General features: G+C 44.3%; 1 protein-coding gene across 2 annotated transcripts in view; it reads left to right on the forward strand.

Moving 5' to 3' along the window:
- Positions 1–19,446, forward strand: part of KATNA1 (katanin catalytic subunit A1) — a 32,931-nt gene that overhangs the window by 9,605 nt on the left and 3,880 nt on the right. The window contains exons 4-11 of one of the 2 annotated variants that reach the window (XM_056126025.1): positions 1,103–1,283; positions 6,758–6,879; positions 8,964–9,069; positions 11,348–11,506; positions 12,813–12,939; positions 13,308–13,442; positions 13,722–13,848; positions 16,010–16,217. In XM_056126025.1, the coding sequence (XP_055982000.1) occupies positions 1,103–1,283; positions 6,758–6,879; positions 8,964–9,069; positions 11,348–11,506; positions 12,813–12,939; positions 13,308–13,442; positions 13,722–13,848; positions 16,010–16,208 (1,156 nt within the window). In that variant the 3' untranslated portion in view covers positions 16,209–16,217. Of the gene's footprint in view, positions 1–1,102; positions 1,284–6,757; positions 6,880–8,963; positions 9,070–11,347; positions 11,507–12,812; positions 12,940–13,307; positions 13,443–13,721; positions 13,849–16,009; positions 16,387–19,446 lie in introns of those variants that run through there. The other variant, XM_056126024.1, reaches the window with a different exon arrangement.

The raw sequence follows: 19,446 nt of genomic DNA on the forward strand, positions 1-19,446 counted from the left end.
GATTATCTTCTGGTCAGTCCCAGTTATCGGGCCGTCTTCTTGACATTCTGTCTTCACAAACTGTACTCATCTGACCGCATCTCAGCCCATCTCATTGCCCTTAGCAATCAATGTTACTGATGTCACTGAAGCTCCGGCCATCCTGGGGAGGGAGTGCAGGGTTCAGGTGCTGACTCTGCTGTAATTCCTGTACTTCTAGCACCACCGGTGGATAGAGCCCCACCCTACTGCTCCCCCGACCTCAACCCCCACCCCAAATTGCCAATCAGACTGGAATCAGGGAGATAGTGGCAAAGGCTGGAGCACATACTCTGCTTACAGGAAGGTTCCGTTCCTGGCACCAGGGTATACAAAATGCAACATTTTTTCTTAAAACAAAAGTTGACTTGTCTTCATTATTTATACCATTATAACCATAGTGTGTTCATTTCTCATTAAGTTAGCACAGATAGCTTTGTCAAAATTTTTTGGGTTTTGGCTTTTTTGGGTCACACCCAGCAGTGCTCAGGGGTTACTCCTGGCTGTGCACTCAGGAATTACTCCTGGCAGTGCTCAGGGGACCATATGGGATGCCTGACATTGAGCCCAGGTTGGCCATGTGCAAGGCAAACAACCTACCTGCTGTGTTACTGCTCTTTTTCTTGTTTGTTTGTTTTTTAAGCACCCTGGTGGTGTTCATGGCTTGTTCCTGTGCTCAGGGATCAGTCCAGGTAGGTCTTGGGAGACCTTATGGGGTGCAAGGAATGGAACCATGGGTTTAATGTGTGTAAGGCAAAAGCACGTTACCTGCGTACCATCTCTCCAGTCCCTCAAATTTAAGTTTTAGGGTCAGAGAGACAGTTCAGCGAGTCAGACACTTGCCTTACGTGCGTCGACTTGGTTCAGTCCCTGAGCCCCACCACAAGTAAGCACAGCTGGGTAAAACAAAAATATATATAAGCATTAGATCTTAGATTTCAGTGACCTTTATTCAGTCCTGTCTTAATTTCAGCTGTTGTCTTGGCTTCCGTTCATAAGCTATAACTTGGTCATTATGTGTATTTGTTGATTCGAGCCACCTCTAGGAGCTCATTATGATTTCAGTGATCTTGTGTTTGCTTAGACCCTCACCAGGACCGAGGAAACGCCAGTCTCCTCAGTACAATGACCCCAAGCCCCACAGTAACCGTCCCAGTACAGCTGCCAGAGTTCACCGTCCATCTGCGCACAATCTTCACAATGACAGAGGGAAAGCTGTTCGTTGTCGAGAAAAGAAGGAGCAGAATAAAGGAAGAGAGGAGAAGGTCAGTTGGCTTTCATAATTGAAGATGCTTATTAACATTAAAAATCAAAACTGTACTTGGGGGCTGCAGATAGGGCGCTTGTCTTGTATGCCAATCCGGGTTCTGTCCTCAGCATCCCATATGGTGTCCCTAGTCCCTAGCACTGCCGGGCGTGATCCTGAGTGCAGAGCCAGGGGCATCATTGGATGTGACCTCAAAACCAAAAAAGGAAGACTACACACACATATTTAAAGTGTTTTTAGGTATTGAAAGTGCCACTTGGGCTCAAGATACAGCTCAGTAGACTGGAGTGCATACCTGCCTTCCTGGGGCCTGCCCTGGCTTCTGTCCCCCGTCACTACTTGGTCTCCTGAGTCCCTTTGGAATTGATCCCTAGCATAGAACCAGGTGAAACTCCTCGGCACCACCAGGTATTTCCCCAAAGCCCCTTCCCCCCAAAGCCCCACAAACTGCCTTTCCATAAATGAATAGTAGTCATTCTCCACCTAGGCTTAGATTTTTTTTCTCACTTAGTATTCAACAGATAATTTTGGTTGTTTTTTGTAACTTCACATCTTAATATGATTACATACTTGGAAACAGGTTGTAGGAATGACATAAAGACTTCCCATGTATATTTTACCCATTTTTACCAGTGGTTAATATTTTGTCTCCTTTAATTATCATTTAACCTCTGCCTATTTTTTTCCCTGAAGCATTGAGAGTAAGCTTAGAATTAACATCCCTTTACTCTCAAAGACTTGATATATATTGTGAGCACCGGGACAATTCCTTTATACAAATTTTTAAAAGTTCTGAATTTTACATTGTCAACTTAGTAGTCATCTAATCCAAAGCTTAATGATTGGTCAAGACCTTATGGGATTGCATAACTGAATGTGGAGGTCATGAGAAATTGGCAGCAGTAAAAAGTTTCTGAATACACAATGACCAAAAATTAGCACCAGATCAAATGCGTGCTGAATCTGAGGTATTTCTGGCAGCTCTTGCCTGAGTTGCATTTCTTGGGTGAAAGGGCTTGCAAGTGGAAAACTTTAAAAAGCACTGATCTAATCCTTAGATTTTTTTTTAATAAAGTTTCAATAATTATCGCAGTAATGACAGATTTTTATTTTCTCTCCTCCCATCTGATCATGCCAGGAGCCAATACAGATTCACATTTAGTTGCATTTACTTGCCATATTTAGTTTCTTTTTATGTGATCAGTTCTTGAACTATTGTCTTTTTTTTCCTATAGTATTTTAAACGAATATAGGCTATTTTGGAGTTTTAATTTGAGTTTGTCTATTGCCTTGTAAACATTTTTGGTGGGAATACCACCAAAGGGAGGTTTTTGTTTTTTTCAAAAGAAGAACAGGATTTTGAAAATTTTGCAGGGAAGGGGCAGTGCTTAGGCTTACTCCTGGATCTGTACTCGGATTTTTCCTGGTGGGGTAGGGGTACTATAAAGGGTGCTGGGGATCAAGCGTGACTTGATCATGTGCAGCACCCTACCCACTGAGCTATCTGTCCAACCTCAAAGGGCACAGGACGTATATTTGTTCTAGTTTCTCATTATAAATTGCATAGTTTGGTTAAGGTCGTATCTGTTAGGCTTCTCTACTGTAAAGTTACTCTTTTTCACCTTTTATTTACTTATTTTTACATCTGCTAATTCTTACCTGTATGTTATTTCATATGCCTCTCGGAGAGCCCGGCAAGCTACCGGGAGTATCCCCCCCGCATGGCAGATCCTGGCAAGCTCCCCGTGGCGTATTCGATATGCCAAACACAGTAGCAACAAGTCTCACAATGGAGACGTTACTGGTGCTCGCTTGAGCAAATCGATGAACAACGGGAGGACAGTGCTACAGTGCTTAATGTATTAAATTACCGTAGATCACCATGTTACAAAATAATTCGTGGTTTAGTTTTAGGCCTACAGTGATCAAGTAACAATCCCTTTACCAGTGGCCACCCCTCCCTCCACCAGGGTCTCCAGTTTCCCCCAACTCCCATCCTCACCCCCTGCCTCAATGCCGGCACTTCCCCCTTTTCCTTTTTCAGTTTTAGGCACTGTGGCTTGCAGCACTGTCCCTGCCAGGGAGTCATGCGCCTCACTGTACCTCCTTCCAGCACCCAGTTCTAGTTCAGAGTGACCATGTCCCTTAGCGTTATCGTAGTGGTCCTTACTCACCTTCCCCCACAGCGGCAAGCTCCTACGAAGGACCACTTCTCCTGCCCCTTTTCTCTGTTGTCTGGGCACGTTTTCAGCAAAGGCCATGTAGGAGACCAAGGGAGAAAATAATCCATTTTGTATACTTGTTCTTTGGCTGCCATGTTCTCCTTGCAACTAAGCTCAGTCAACAAAAACATTAACACCGAAGGCTCGACTAGCAACAACAGCTTAGTAAACCCTCAGACAGGGACTTAATGTCCTTATGGTGAGATACAGCAATTCTGACAAGTTTTCTGTTACTGAAGGATTTTTTGATCATTCCATCAGCCAGTTAGTGGTAGTAAGCAATATAAAACAAATTATTAAAAAATAAAAATAAAAAAATAAAAAACAAAACAAAACAAAAAAACAAATTATTGTGTGCCTGCTAGGCTTGAGGGATGGTTGGGAAAATGTGGACAGTTGTGGAGGGCAGGTGGCAGGCGGGGTGGGGTTGGAATTGGAATATTGAATGCCTGTAACAAATCATCACAACAGCTTTAAACCAGGGTTTAAGTAAAGTAGGGGGAAAAACCTCATGAATTTTATTCCCAGACCTCATGAATTTTACTCCCAGACCAACAAAAATTCCAGATTACATACTTGAATTTGAAGTAAGGACCTAAATTATCTTTTATCACTGAACTTAATTCACTTTCTCTTAGCTATCTCACAATTCAATATTATCCTAAAGTAAATTATTAACAATTTGTTTTGTTTTGTTTTTGTTTTGCTTTGGGGGTCACACCCGGAGATGCACAGGGGTTGCTCCTGGCTCATGCACTCAGGAATTACTCTTGGCGGTGCTCAGGGGACCATATGGGATGCTGGGAATCGAACCTGGGTTGGCTGTGTGCAAGGCAAATGCCCTACCCGCTGTGCTATCGCTCCAGCCCCTGTATTAGTTTACTCTTAAGCATGTAAATTATTATGAAGAGAGGCTGGAGTGGGTAGGGTGTTTGCCTTGTACACGGCCGACCCAGGTTTTATTCCCAGCATGCCATGTGGTCCCCCGAGCACTGCCAGGAGTAATTCCTGAGTGCACAGGCAGGAGTAACCTCTGTGCATTGCTGGGTATGACCCAAGAAGAAAAAAAAAATTATTATGAAGAAAACTTTCCATCAGAAAAGTTTCCTTTTATTAATAAAATTTAGAGATTTAAAAACTGATTATTTGAAGACCCAGTTTAAACAAATAGAAATTGAGTGGCTGAAGAGATAGCACACTAGGTAGGGCACTTGCTTTCCATGCAGCCAACCCAGATTCGATTCCTGGCACCACATATGATCTTGGGTGCCTGGCCATGCATGAATGATCCGAGAGCAGGGCCAGGAGTAAACCCTGAGCACTGCCAGTGTTATCCCAAAATAAAATTAAATTAAAAAATTGGGGAACAATGGAGTACTATGTAGCTGTTAGAAAAGATGAAGTCATGAAATTTACATACAAGTGGTACTACATGGAAAGTACCGTGTTAAGCGAAATGAGCCAGAAAGAGCGGGATAGACACAGAAAGATTGTATTCATCTGGGGAACATAAAGCAACAAAGTGGGAGACTAACACCCAGGAGTGGCTGAGATTAGTACCAGGAATTTTGCTCCATGACTTGAAGGCCAGCCACATGTGTTAGGTGAAAAGGAAGCTCAGATATAGAAGGAAGCACCAAATAAAGGGTGTTGTGAGGATCCTCCCAGGGTGGGAGAAGCATGCTGAAAGTAGACTAACCAAACATGATTGGCACGCAATGCCTCTCTTGCAAAATACAGGACCCAAAAGAAGAGAGAGAGAACAAGGGGGAATGCCCTGCCATAGAGGCAGGGTGGGATGGGGGGGTACGGGGGGTGGGAGGGATGCTGGGACCCGTGGTGGTGGCAGATGGGCGCTGGTGGAGGGATGGGTACTGGATCATTGTATAACTGAAACCCAAGCACAAAAATTTGTAAGTCTATAACTGTACCTCATGGTGTTTCACTAATAAAAACAAAACAAAAAAAAATTGGGGAACAGGAAGCTAGTAAACAGTAGGCACACCTTTTGACTGTGCTGTGGAAAAGGAGGGGTAGCTTATTTGGGTTGTTGTAAATACCATGATCCCTGCAAATCAGGGAAACAAAGTTGTAATTGGCAGAATATAGTCTCTGTCCATCTAAGTCTTTATAAGCAGGGTATCAATCTCTCCTTCAAGTTCTTTCAAAGATTGGACTCCAGTTTTGTTAGGGCTTCAGCCCTTGAGCTGTCCCCTTATCCCCTTGGCAATGCACGGTTCTTTGTTTTTGTTGTTGGGTCACACCTGGCAGTGCTCAGGCCTCAGCCTGGGCTCTGTGCTCAGAGATCACTTCTTTTTTTTTTTTTATTGAATCAGTGAGATAGACCCTTAAAAAGCTGTTCATGATTAGGTTTCAGTCATACAGTGTTTCAACACCCACCCCTCCACCAGTGTACATTTCCCAGCACCAGTGTCCCCAGGTTCCCTGCCCCTCCCTCCCTCCCTCCCTCCCTCCCTCCCTCCCTCCCTCCCTCTCTTTCTCTTTCTCTCCTCTCCCTCACTCTCTCCCTCCTTTCCTTCTCCCTCTCCCTTTTCCCTCTGTTTCCCCTAACCCCCCCCCGCCCCCCGGAAGACCATAAGGGGTGCTGGGGCGTGAATCCAGGTCGACAGCATATAAAGCATTTTCCACTGTTCTATCTCTGGTCCAGATAGTAATCCTGTTAATTCATGAAATAAAATATAAATCTCCAATGATGAAATTTAAGGGGAAGATGAAGATAAAACTTTTCTTACAGCAAAATGACAATATATAAAAATGAAGATAAATGCCATACATTCACTAGAGATTACAGCTAATTTTAGTATAATTTTATTCTGACTAACCAGTTTGTATGCATAATCATTTTATTTTATTTTTGGCTTTTGGGCCATATCTGGTGGTGTACAGGTCTTACTCCTGGATCTGTGCTCAGGAATCACTCCTGGCAGGACTGGGGAAACTCTTTGGGGTACTGGGGATTGAACCCAGGTTGGCCGTGTACAAGGCAGGAGCCTTACCTGCTATACTGCTGTGTGGCCTTTGAGTCCAAGTTTTGCTTTTACTTACAGAAACAAAATATAATTTTTCATTGTTCAGAAGCTCTTTTTAGCGTCAGGGGTATAATTCAGCAGTAGACTCCTTGCCTTGCATGTGTAGGACTGAGTTTTAGCTCTGGTACTGCAACATGAAAAATATAAGTAAGCAAATATGTAATAAAAGTTCATGTTTGGTTTTTTTTCTCCCAATGTAGAACAAATCACCTGCTGCAGTGACAGAACCAGAGACAAATAAATTTGATAGTACTGGGTACGATAAAGACTTAGTAGAAGCTTTGGAAAGAGATATAATTTCTCAGAATCCCAATGTTCGATGGTAAGTTACATTAATAGCAGAATAATTTGGTCTGATGATGCTTTTCTCAGGCAGAAAACGAAGCAAATGTGAGCATATACTAAAAAGATTCATTTTGGGGCGGGCCCAGAGTACATACAGAAAGAACTTGACACATAGGAAAAACTTCACGTTGATGCTAGAGGATAGTACAGCTCGCCTTGCTGGCTCTGAGCTCTGGTCTGACCCAGCTGCTGCCAGGAGTGAGCCCTGAGCACTGCCTGGTGTTGCCCTCGTTCTGTTGCCCTTGTTCCCCCCCCCAGCCCCCCCACCCTCCCACCCTCCGCAATAAAAAAAAAAGGGTTTTACTTTGGTGTAGGTTGTACAGATTTCTTTTGGTTTGAGATTAGTAAAATGAATACATTATTTTAAATAGAAATTCACATACAGAATGGGAAATCAAATAACATTTTATCGTCTTTTGGGGAACATCTCTCCTGGGGGATAGGCACTAGTTTCTTGTGTGTTCTATTTGGTTTCACACTGGGTGTTGCTCAGGCCCCGCATGGCTGTATTTGGGATATGATGAAGTACTGGGGGTCGAGGCCAGACTTCCTACATGCAGACCCTTTAGGTTCTCTGCCTGGCCCAAAGTACTGATTTCGTGCAGTGTGTTGCTTCTGAGAAGTAGGTGTCCGGTAGGTGATACCTTTATTTAATAAGAGAGTGGGCTGAGGACAGTACGGATCCTAAGGTCTCTGCCTTGTACGCACCTGACCTCTGTTCAGTTCTCAGCAGTTCTTCTGGTCCCCGAGTACAGCGCCAGGAGTGGACCTGAGCACCACTGCCCTTGGCATCTGCACCCTGAGCACAGCGCCAGGAGTAGGCCTGAGCACCACTACCTGTACTCAGAAAGTGAAGCAACAGAGTACTAGTTTCAGCTTTATCATTTAATCAAAGTACAGTAACACCATCACGATTTGGGAAGATTCCCTCTCCTTAACGCCGTTTCATTGTATACTTTTTGTCAAAATCTTGATGACTTTTAGGTATGTTTTGGTAACTTAAAAAATTTTTTTGGAGGGGTGTCAGAGAGATGGAACAGGGGGAATGGCGTTTGCCTTGCACGTAGCTGACCTGAGTCTGCTGGCAGTGCCTGGAACCCCATAAGGTCCCCTAAGCCCTGCCAGGAGTGATCCCTGAGCATAGAGGCGGAAGTTAACCCAGAGCATCACTGCTGGGTATGGCCTCAAAACAACAACAAAAGTTTTATTAGTATTTGATACTTATCAGTAAACATTTTCATAAGTTAAAAAAGCTACATTTACCAGTAGTACTATGTTGTAGTGGTAGGAAATGACTTTATAGTAATACCTAAGATATTAGTAATCCCTGTGTAATCCCCATGATAGTAATCCCTATGATACTTTTTAATCTCAGTGGTTACTTTTTTTGTTTGGTTGGTGTTCTTTTTGTTTTTTTGGTTTTTGTTTTTTTTTTTTTTTGTTGTTGTTGTTGGCTTTGGTTTTGGGGAACACCTGGAGATGCTTAGGGTTTACTCCTGACTCTGGACTCAGGAATTACTCTTGTCAGTGCCCGGGAGTCCATATGGGATGCTGGGGATTGAACCTGGATGACTGTTCAAGGCCAATGCCTTACCCAGTGTACTATCCCTCAGGCCCCTTAACATTACTTTCTAATTGATCTGGGGACCAGTATTGCAAAGAAACAACATTGCAACTGTTGGTACTTTATGTCCTTTAAGTTATTTCTAGCTTAAAAGAAAAATGGCTCTTTCTTCACTCTGAAGTTTCCGGAATGGGTATCATAACAGCAGGAGTTTAGAATGAAATGGCACGTTAATACTGATGAGTAGAGCAGCAGTCTCTTCTCTCGCTGCAGTCTGTGGTGCCAGGAATTGAAGGTGGTGATGAATTCCTGAAGTGTGCTGGCTAGTATGGCAGACCTCCCCGCCATGCACTGCATCACTCGTGGGGGGTAGGGAGGGGTGGCCTTGGGTTTCTGTCAGCACTCTAGAGCCACCTGCCCTCCGTGAGTTTCAAGAAGGACTGCCTCATGTTAAATAGTCAAAGACATTGATGATCACATTTTCTTTTCCCCTCCAGGGATGATATTGCAGATTTAGTAGACGCTAAAAAGTTGCTTAAAGAAGCAGTGGTGTTACCAATGTGGATGCCAGAATTTTTTAAGGGCATTAGGAGACCATGGAAAGTAAGTTTCTCAGAATGTTTACGACTATTACTACATTATTTTTGCACTGTCAAAGTGGGAGCAGTAAGGAACACCTGATAACAGGAGAGAAAAAAAAATGAGTTGGTTGAATTAAAATTTTAACTTAAAGTCACTATGTTTTAAATTTTAAAAGTGTATAAATTTGTTCAGAATTTTGTTGAAACCAAAATCTATTGCATGGCCAAGAATAAGAAATAAGTATATAAGTATGACATGAGTCCTGAAATATCAAATAACAAGAGTAGATATAGAATGAACTTGTAGTTGCAAATATGAACTGATTATGTAATACCAAAAAATACTGTATTTGGGGTGGAGTGATAGTATAGAGGATAGGGTGCTTGCCTTGTACACAACTGACCTGGATTTAGTCCCTGGCACCACATACAGTTCCTTGAACCCTGCCAGGAGTGATCCCTTAGCACCATGCTGTGGCAAAAAAAAAAAAAATAGTAGTCCATGTTACGTGTTACATTGAAGAACCTGTCGCCTTTAACTCGTAGTGTTTTTATGGAATTACTGGCCACCAGAGATAGCACAGTAGGTTCGAGCACATGCTTTGTGCGTCCTGGGTTCAGTTCCTGGCACCCTGGCATTCCCCTACACACGAAGTCGAGAAGCTCCTGAGCTCTGCTGGTTTTGACCCCAAGACAAGACACAAACAGAAGGAATTAATGAGACAATCTCTGTATCTACTGGGCAGTTTTGGTTTTTGGATCACGCCTGGCTATGTTCAGGGCCTACTCCCAGCTTGGTGCTCAGAGGTCGTGCTCAGTGGTACTGTGGGAACTAATCTTCAGGTTAGCCTGTGACTTTAAAAATGTATTCAAGTACCTCATGGTGTCTCACTAATAAAAATTTAAAAAAAATAAAATAAGCTTAAAATAAATAAAAAGAGGGGAAAAATGTATTCAAGGGGCTGGAGTGATAGCACAGTGGTAGGGCATTTGCCTTGCATGCGGCCACCCTGGGTTTGATTCCCAGCATCCCATATGGTCCCCTCAGCACCGCCAAGAGTAATTCTTTTTTTTTTTTTTTTTTGCCAAGAGTAATTCTTGAGTGCAGAGCCAGGAGTAACCCCTGTGCATTGGGGGGTGTGACACAAAAAGCAAAAAAAAAAAAAAAAAATTCAAGGGGCTAGAGTGATAGCATAGCAGGTAGGGCATTCCCTTGCACGAAGTCAGCCCAAGTTTGATTCCCAGCATCCCATATGGTCCCCCGAGCACCATCAGGAGTAATTCCTGAGTGCAGAGCCAGGAGTAACTCCTGAGCATTGCTGGGTGTGACCCAAAAAGAAAAAAAAAAGTATTCAGACTTGGGAGAGTGAGAGGGTATTGTGGGTAGGGTGCTTGCCTCGTACACAATGCAAAGCATGTACTCCAGCCCAGGAGGGATTTCTCCGCCTATGAAAAAAAAAAATTGGTGGTGGGGGAGGGGGTTTGGGTCCATGGGGCTATGCTCAGGGCTTCCTCCTGGCTCTGTGCTCAGGGCACTCCTCATGCTGGTCAGGGAACTTACTACAATGGGGTGCCCAGGATTGAACCCAGGTTGGCTACATGTAAGGCAGGTGTCTTACCTGCTGTACTATCGCCCTAGCCCCAAATACAGGTTTTAAATCTAGTTAACAGTTTAATGTTTCTTACTGAAATTTAAAAATGATTTTTTATTGAGATTCTGTAGTCTCTAATGCAGTTAATAATGGTTTCTCATGCACATACTCCAGCACCACCCCATCACCAATGAACCCCCTCACTCTCCAAGGTCTGAATACATTTTTAAAGCTGCAGGCTAATCTGAAAAAAGACTATTAAAAACTCTTCTTGGATTTGAAAAAAAAAGTGGCTACGTGTACTTATTCTTACAACTGATATTAAATGATAAGCAGAATACAATATTATAGGAATACTTCCAGGTCAGCTGTGTTAAAAAATTTCAGCAAAAAAACCTAGCAGGAAATATATTCAGATACTGATGGTGCCTCTGTTAAGATATGTTACTATTGTAGCAATATTAATACTGATTTTTTCCTGTCTCAAGTTCCAAATTTTAAAAATCCATAGCTATCTTTTTTTTATAGCTACCTTTCCTAATGAAAAAAGTAAATTTGTGATTAACTATCGTTGTTATCTATTCACCTTTCATTCGTCTTAATAGTACATGTAAGTTGTTCGAAATTTGACACTTAGTAATGGAATTTTTGTGAATTAGAACCATGACAGATAGAAGTCCTTGGCTTATGCGGTTCTGTTCCCGACAGGGAGTGCTGATGGTTGGCCCTCCCGGCACGGGAAAGACGCTGCTTGCTAAAGCAGTAGCTACCGAGTGCAAGACAACCTTCTTCAATGTCTCATCGTCCACTCTGACATCCAAGTACCGGGGAGAGTCCGAGAAGCTGGTCCGTCTTCTTTTTGAAATGGTGGGTGTGTTTCTGAAGAGTCTGCTGATTTCGTACATGTAAAGTGGGAGCGAGGGAGTCGGAACCGTCTGTCGCCTGTCGATGAGCTGGGCAGAATGACATTGTGCCAGAATATGACGGTTCTTCTCTTGAAACAGGGACCTTGCGCAAACTTGAGGGACTTGAATTTCTTCTTGATTCTGTTCAAACTCCAGAGGATGAGCCATTTCTGTAGACACTCTGGGATCATGTTTCTAACCTATCAAAAGCTGAAAGTATTTTGTTGTGTCTGGGTTGTGGGCTGCCTGGTGGTACTCGGCTGTTGTCCCTTTACATGCAAAGCTTGTGCTCAGCTGTTGAGCTCTCTCGCTATCCAGTGTTTCCTAGATTGTGATGGCACTTACCAATGTGTGATTTTTTTTTTTCCTGTTGGGCCTCTCAAGCAGTGCTCAGGTTGCCCCATGGTCCCTCCCAGTGCTCAGGCCCTGTGAGACCAGGATTATCCATCCGGGCTGCACCTGCTGATGCTGGGTGACGCCCGATGGTAGAAAGCAAGCTGGAGCTGCTGTCTGCCAGACATGCGCTTGAACCCTGTGCTGTCTTTCCGCCCCCTATTTTTGGTTTTGGTTTTTGGCCACATTCAGTGGTACTCAAGAGTTTGTGGGGGGGTGGGGAGCGGGGGGTTGGGTCGTGTGGTTCCTAGAATGAGTGTCAGCTGCATGCAGGACTTGTACCTTGACCCCTGCAGTATCTGTCTGACTTCTCAGTGACTATCATATTTTTATTTCATAGCATGCATATTATTTTGTGTTATAATCCTGTGTTTATACATAGCACTGTAGCACTGTCCTCCCATTGTTCATTGATTTGCTCGAGCGGGCACCAGTAATGTCTCCATTGTGAGACTTGTTGTTACTGTTTTTGGCACATCAAATATGTACGCCACGGGGAGCTTGCCAGGCTCTTCAGTGTGGGCAGGATACTCTCAGAAGCTTGCCAGGCTCTCTGAGAGGGATGGGGGAATCGAACTCGGGTCGGCCGTGTGCAAGGCAAACGCCCTCCCCACTGTGCTGTTGCTCCATCGATAGTGTTACATTTCTACATAACACTCATAAAATATCATAAAATACAGTATTGATTGGACCCAAAGCTGCCAATATTTAAACACCTGATGAGTTAGGAACTATACTCAGGCTGTTCCAGTTCTGTCCATCTTCCCTGTGTTGGGAAAAGCACAATGTAACAGGATCCTCAACTGTTTTCTAGATTATTTTAAGAGAAGTAAAAATCTGATATTGCATTTGCATTATTTTTTTCTTTCTCGTAGGCCCGATTTTATTCTCCAGCCACTATATTTATTGATGAGATCGATTCCATTTGTAGTCGCAGAGGGACATCTGAAGAGCATGAAGCAAGCAGAAGGGTGAAAGCCGAGCTGCTGGTTCAGATGGACGGTATGTCTGTATGGAGAGGTTTGGCCATCTGCAGTGCTGGGGCGACTCTCTACTGAGTACCAGGAGGGTCGCTCCTGGCCATGCTCACGGGGCCATTCTAGTGCCAGGATTAGACTATAGTCACCGATACAAGGCAGGCACTTTAACCCCTTTATTCTCTCTCACCCATGACTCATGCTTTTTTACATAATGCAAAAATTCACTCGGTCACCAAATTCACATTGTATATTCACTTAAGGTCAGAAGAGGCTTACAGGAATTTAAGGATTATATTCCTTTGTTGATTGTGTCAAATATTTATTTTGTAGCTGAGCTTCTTTTCACGTAATCCAATTTAGTAGTTATTTACTCTCTCACCCTTTTTTCAGGTGTTGGAGGTGCTTCTGAGAATGACGACCCTTCCAAAATGGTCATGGTACTTGCAGCTACTAATTTTCCCTGGGATATTGATGAGGCTTTAAGACGACGTCTTGAAAAAAGAATCTATATTCCATTACCATCAGGTATCTCCATTTGAATCTTGTCAGAAAGCTCAGGTTTTACTTTAAAATTTGGTGTGAACCATATTTAAGCAACAAACATGGATTGTCTTTCCTTGTTTGGCTACATAGAGGGCCCAGAAGCTTTTGTTACTGGAAGGTTTAAAATTTGATGAAAAATGGCCTTCCATTTTCAGGTAAATGCATTCCAAGAATGAAAAGGCAGTTTCTCACATAAGCCATGATTGAGAATAAATAAAATTCTTTTCGTTGTTGAAGGCTTAAATTTGTTTCTGTCATTAGCCAAGGGCAGAGAGGAGCTGTTACGGATAAGTCTTCGTGAACTGGAACTGGCTGATGATGTTGACCTCGCCAAGATAGCAGAAAATATGGAAGGCTATTCAGGTGCAGACATTACCAACGTGTGCAGGTATGAATTATTCTGGAAGCACAGATAGATGGAACTTCTATTAAGCTGTTTTTTGGGGGGGGGAGAAAGATGGATTTGGGGCCATACCTAGCAGTGCTTAGGGAACCAGATGTGGTACCAGGATCAAACCTGGGTTGTCTATATATATGTGAGGCGGGTACCTTAGCCTCGGTACTCTCTGGCCCTAGTACAAGGTTTTGATGCTGAACTAGAGAGAAAGCCCTATAGTCTATAGTGAGTCACAAGTTCTGGTATTAAATTTGTATTGACAGTTGCTGGTAAGCCACTTGGATATCTTGCATGTCATGGAAGAGTCTACAGCTCATTTGAAAGCTGCCAGTTTTTTAGACACTAACAGTAGAATTGATATGAAATGAAAAAAAAAATCAGTCTTGGACTTTAAAGAAGTGTTAGTGCCTTTGTTCAGTACACTGTCTTATATATAGGAAATCACGAAGTGGATTGATGTGACAGGGAGAGGAGAGTGAAGCTTCACTTTGGGTTAAGAGTGTGAACTGGCATCAGTGCAGCTGATTTCAGTGGCTTTTGTCCTGAGTTTTTTTCCTGGGGGGAGGGGGGAGTAGGATTAGTGGGTGAGATTGGGTCATACCTGTCTCTGGTCAGGCTTACTCTTGGCTGTATATTTAATGATGGCTTCTGGGGCTGGGGGACCGTGTGGGGTGTTGGGAATAAAAATGGCTGCATGCAAGGCAAGTACTTTACCCATTGTGCTATCCCTCCGTCTCTGCCTAATCTGAAGACCGACTCATTGGCAAGGTGCTTGCCTGCACTGGTTTCCTCATCGATACAGGAAGCATACCTTACAGGGTTATTTGAAGGGTTAATGATACAGGACCTGTGAGTTATTGTCCCTTGTATAAATGGTGGCTGCTATTAAGGATGCAACTTGATGAAAGGGAAAGAGGTATGTCACTCTCCTTGCAACAGTCAGGCACTAGGTAACAGCAGCTAGGGCACTTGCCTTGCATGCAACTGACCCGGGTTCAATTCCTGGTATTCCATATTCCCTGGTATTCCTAGCCCACCAGGAGTGATGCCTGAGTACAGAGCCAGGAGTTACCTCTGAGCACTGCTAGGTGTGGCCCAAACAACAACGAAAACACAATATAACCCCAAAAAAAGAAAGTGAGGCACTAGATAGAGAAGGGGGAGACACTATCTTATTTGGTCATTTGGTATTTCTTCTCTATATAGAAAATGGTTTAAATAGTTCATTTTTCAGTGGACGGTACAGATGTAAAGCAATTGACTTGCAGACCCTGGGGCTGACCCTGTTTCAATCCCTGGCACCACATATGGGGTCCCATGAGCACTTTCAGAAGTGACTCCTGAGACAGAGCCAGGATAAACGCTGAGACCGGCTGAGTGTGGCCCCATACTACCTTCCCCACTCCCCAAAAAGTTATTTTTCTTGCTGACATGCTTTCCTTTTTATCTGTGATGCTTATTTTTTTTGGGGGGGGGGTGTGGTTAGGACCACACCCAGTGATGCTCAGGAGTTACTCTTGGCTCTGCTCAGGAATTAACTCCTGATGGTGCTCAGAGGATGCTGAGGATCAAACCTGGGTTAGCTTCATGCAAGGCAAATGTCCTCACGGCTGTACTGTCGCTCCGGCCCCGTATTTCCCTGGATACCTATAATGCAATTCAACTGTAGTTTCCTTGTAATTCTCCTGTACTTGAACATCAGAAGGTACAGTATCAGTATTAGTTTTTGGGACACTCTGTGGTGCTTAGGAGTTACTCCAGACTCTGTGCTCAGGATTGTCACTCCTGGCACTGGCAGTTAAAACCAGAGTGGTGGACACCAGTGGTTCTCAACCTTTCAGGACTTGCAGACTGGCACTAGCCATGGACCAGTAGTTGAAGACCACTGATTTAAATAAGTAGTACTGAGGCTGGAGCAGCTGTATGATGGGGAGGGTGCTTGTGTTGCACACAGCCCACCTGGATCGATCTCCCTGGTACCACATGGTCGTCCAAGCTCCACCAGGACTCATTCCTGAGTGCAGTCAGGAGTAACCCCTAAGAATCGCTCGAGTGTGGCAATATTTGTGTGTGTGTGTGTGTATGTGTATATGTATATACACATATATATATTTATATATATATATCCCCCTCTCTCCAACTCAAAACTTAGGGATGCATCCTTGATGGCGATGAGAAGACGTATTGAAGGTTTGACCCCTGAGGAAATTCGAAATCTTTCAAGAGAAGAAATGCACATGCCTACAACTATGGAGGATTTCGAAATGGCTTTAAAAAAGGTTTCCAAGTCAGTATCCGCTGCAGACATTGAAAGATACGAGAAATGGATATTTGAGTTTGGATCATGTTAATTCTCACATGTAAGCAGTGGGAAACCTGCCTTAAGTGTTTGAATAATTAAATGTAGTTTTTCATTGCACTGAGTGCTATATTTTTTTAAACTTTCATAATGGTAAGATTTTTAAAAAGAGAAACCTTATGATTCTGAATAAAGGTGACTTTTTGTTTTTAAAGCTGCAAGCATATTGTTTCATTTTTGCATGCATTACCTTACCTCTGTTGCACTCACCACAGAAGTCCCAACACAAGCTCCGGTACTTAGCATTGAAGCCTTCTTGTGGACTTGGGTGTGTAACATCTTTTCCACCATCTGCAGCCGCTGTTCCTTCTCAGGAGTAAGTAGACTGCCTTTAGCTCCTTGGGCGCCAGTAGATGATTTGAATTCTCCCAACATTTTCCATACAAGTTGGTACTTTTTTTTTCTTTTTGGGTCACACCTGGCGATGCACAGGGGTTCCTCCTGGCTCTGCACTCAGGAGTTACTCCTGGTGGTGCTCAGGGGACCATATGGGATGCTGGGAATCGAACCCCGGTCGGCCACATGCAAGGCAAACGCCCTACCCGCTGTGCTATCTCTCCAGGCCCCCAAGTTGGTACTTTTATAAAATAAAACGCAGCACAACCTGTGCCTAGAATGACTCCCTGTGGCAGGCAGCTGCTGCTTTTCTTTTCTTAGAACTTTAGAGACTTTTCATACAACCATGCCTGAATTTATTCTCCTACAGAAAGAGATGCATTCTAAGCAAGTTGGTACTGCTGGGTTTGTGTTCTCCTGTTGGTTTGGAGGCCACACCCAGGGATACTGGTATGTGGCGAGAAGGGGAGCATACGGGGCCAGGATCAAACCTAGACCTGGCGTGGTCTCTCCAGCTACAGGTAGGCATATTTCTGTGCCTGCGCTGCTCACTTTAATCTAATGGAATTAACCACAATCGTTTCATATAAGTTAATACATGAAATAAAGGTACACAATTTATGATTACTTGTAAAAATAGAAAAACTTGCAAGAAAGGAGTGGGTGTCTTGCTATGTTCCCTAGGAACATAGCTATGTTCACTGGGAAGCGAGGGGCAGGCTAGCTGTGCCCCCTGCAAAGTCTGCGCCCCACTTTGGCATCAAGCTCCTCTTTGTAATTCTCCTCAAGAAATCTTTTTTTTTTTTTTAATGTAGGAGTACTGCTATTTATTCAGCCACTTATTAGCTGATTGAATTGGGCATGAACTCCACTTTTTTTTTTCATTTTTTATAATTTTGTTTATTGAATTACCATGAGAGCAGTTACAAAGCTTTTGGGTCTAAGTCTCGGTCATACAATGAAAGTACCTTCACCAGTGCCCATTCTCCACCCCCAAAAACCCCAGGATATCCCCATCCCACACCCTCCCCCTACTTAAGGGGGCAAATGATTTCCACATCACTCTCTTTCTACTTTGATTACATTCAGTATTTTGACACCAAACCCACCATTATTATTTTGGATTTTACCCCAACACTCAGATCTGCTGAAAAGGCAACAGTAGACAATTTGTTTTCTGTTGCTGGTTATGAATAATATATGATATTGCGTGGCTGCAGTAGTGGCCGAGATTTGTTCCTGAGTCTCTTGGATCATGGCCATTAAGCAGCTTGATCAGGAGCCAGAGAGGCCAGGCGTTCGTGGACGGGGACTTGGGGTCTCGTTGGGGCAGGGAGGAAAGGGCCGGCTCCACCACCATCCCGTGAGGCCCCACATGTCTTGTTGCTGTGGGCCCAAACCTGACTGTCCAGTGGCCTCTGGAGGATGGTGGCCACTGGGCCACTAGGGGGAACAGGCCAAGGCACGAAACCTATTTTCACTTGGGGTGGCCCAGCGCCAGTAACCTTACTGCAGGGACTGGATGCATTTCTGCCAAAAGCCACTGGGTTTCAAGATTTGTTTCTGAGTCTCTGGGATCATGGCCATTTAATGGCTTGATCAGGAGCCAGAGAGGCTATTCATTGGCGGCGACTCGGGGTCTCATTGGGGTTGGGGGGAAAGTGCCGGCTCCACACCCATCCCGTGAGGCACCACGTCTCGTCACTGCGGACCCAAACCTGACTAATGGCCTCTGGCAGATGGCAGCCACCAAGCCGAACAGGCAGAGGGACAGCACCCTTTCCCCCCTGGGGTGGCCAGGCGACAGTAACCTACTGCGCGGTCCGGATGCATTTCTGCCAAAAGCCGCTGGGTTTCAAGATTTGTTTCTGAGTCTCTGGGATTATGGCCGTTGAGCAGCTTGATCAGGAGCCAGAAAGGCCATTCGTGGGCAGCATCTCGGGGTCTCGGGACGGGGAGGAAAGGGCCGGCTCCACCCTCATCCCGTGAAGCCCCACATGTCTCGTCACTGCGGGCCCAAACCTGACTGTCCAGTGGTCTCTGGAGGATGGCAGCCACTGGGCCACTAGGGGGAACAGGCCAAGGCATGAAACCTATTCCCACCGGGGTTGGTCCAGTGCCTATAACCTACTGCAGGGACTGGATGCATTTCTGCCAAAAGCCGTTGGGTTTTGAGATTTCTTTCTGAATCTCTGGGATCATGGCTGTTAAGCAGTTCGATCAGGAACCAGAGAGGCCATGCTTCCAATTATATAGCTGAGCCGGAGGTGGTTTGTGGGTTGTATCTCCCACATACCTAACTTTTGTTTGTTTACTTTCTTGGTAAACTTTTCCCCAAGTTTTTGGGGTCTGGCCAAAGGCACAGCAGCAATTTTAGGGTATCTGGAAGTCTGAAGGTGCCATCAGGCTGCTGATAAACTCGCCTCACAGGTACAGATTGACCTGCTGGCAGCACCATACCCCCAACCTCAAGAAATCTCTTAAGGGGACTGGGAGAGATAGTACAGCAGCGAGGGTACTTGCCTTGCACACTGCTGAACTGGGTTCTACCCTGGCACTCCATATAGTCCCTGACCCCCATTAGCAGTGATCCCTGAGTGTAGAACCAGGAATAAGCCCCGAGCACTGCCAGGTATGATCCAGCAGACAAAAAATTTACAAGGTGATGCTTCATGAATGAAAAAAAGACAGCACACCCCACCTGGTAACTAACTGAAGAGGTAATTGTAACAATTTAGAAACTGACGAAAGTGAACTGAGGAAACTGAGAAAACTCCTTGAGTGACTTTAGGATCACCCTAAATTGCAATTATTCACTAAAATGGAGATAACAGCTTCCCAGGGTTGCGATTCCTTATTAAAGCCCAGAGGCAAAGTGAATCAGTCCTTCACTC

This window comes from Sorex fumeus, unplaced genomic scaffold (genome assembly GCF_029834395.1).
Source record: "Sorex fumeus unplaced genomic scaffold, SorFum_2.1 ptg000061l, whole genome shotgun sequence".
NCBI lineage: Eukaryota > Metazoa > Chordata > Mammalia > Eulipotyphla > Soricidae > Sorex > Sorex fumeus.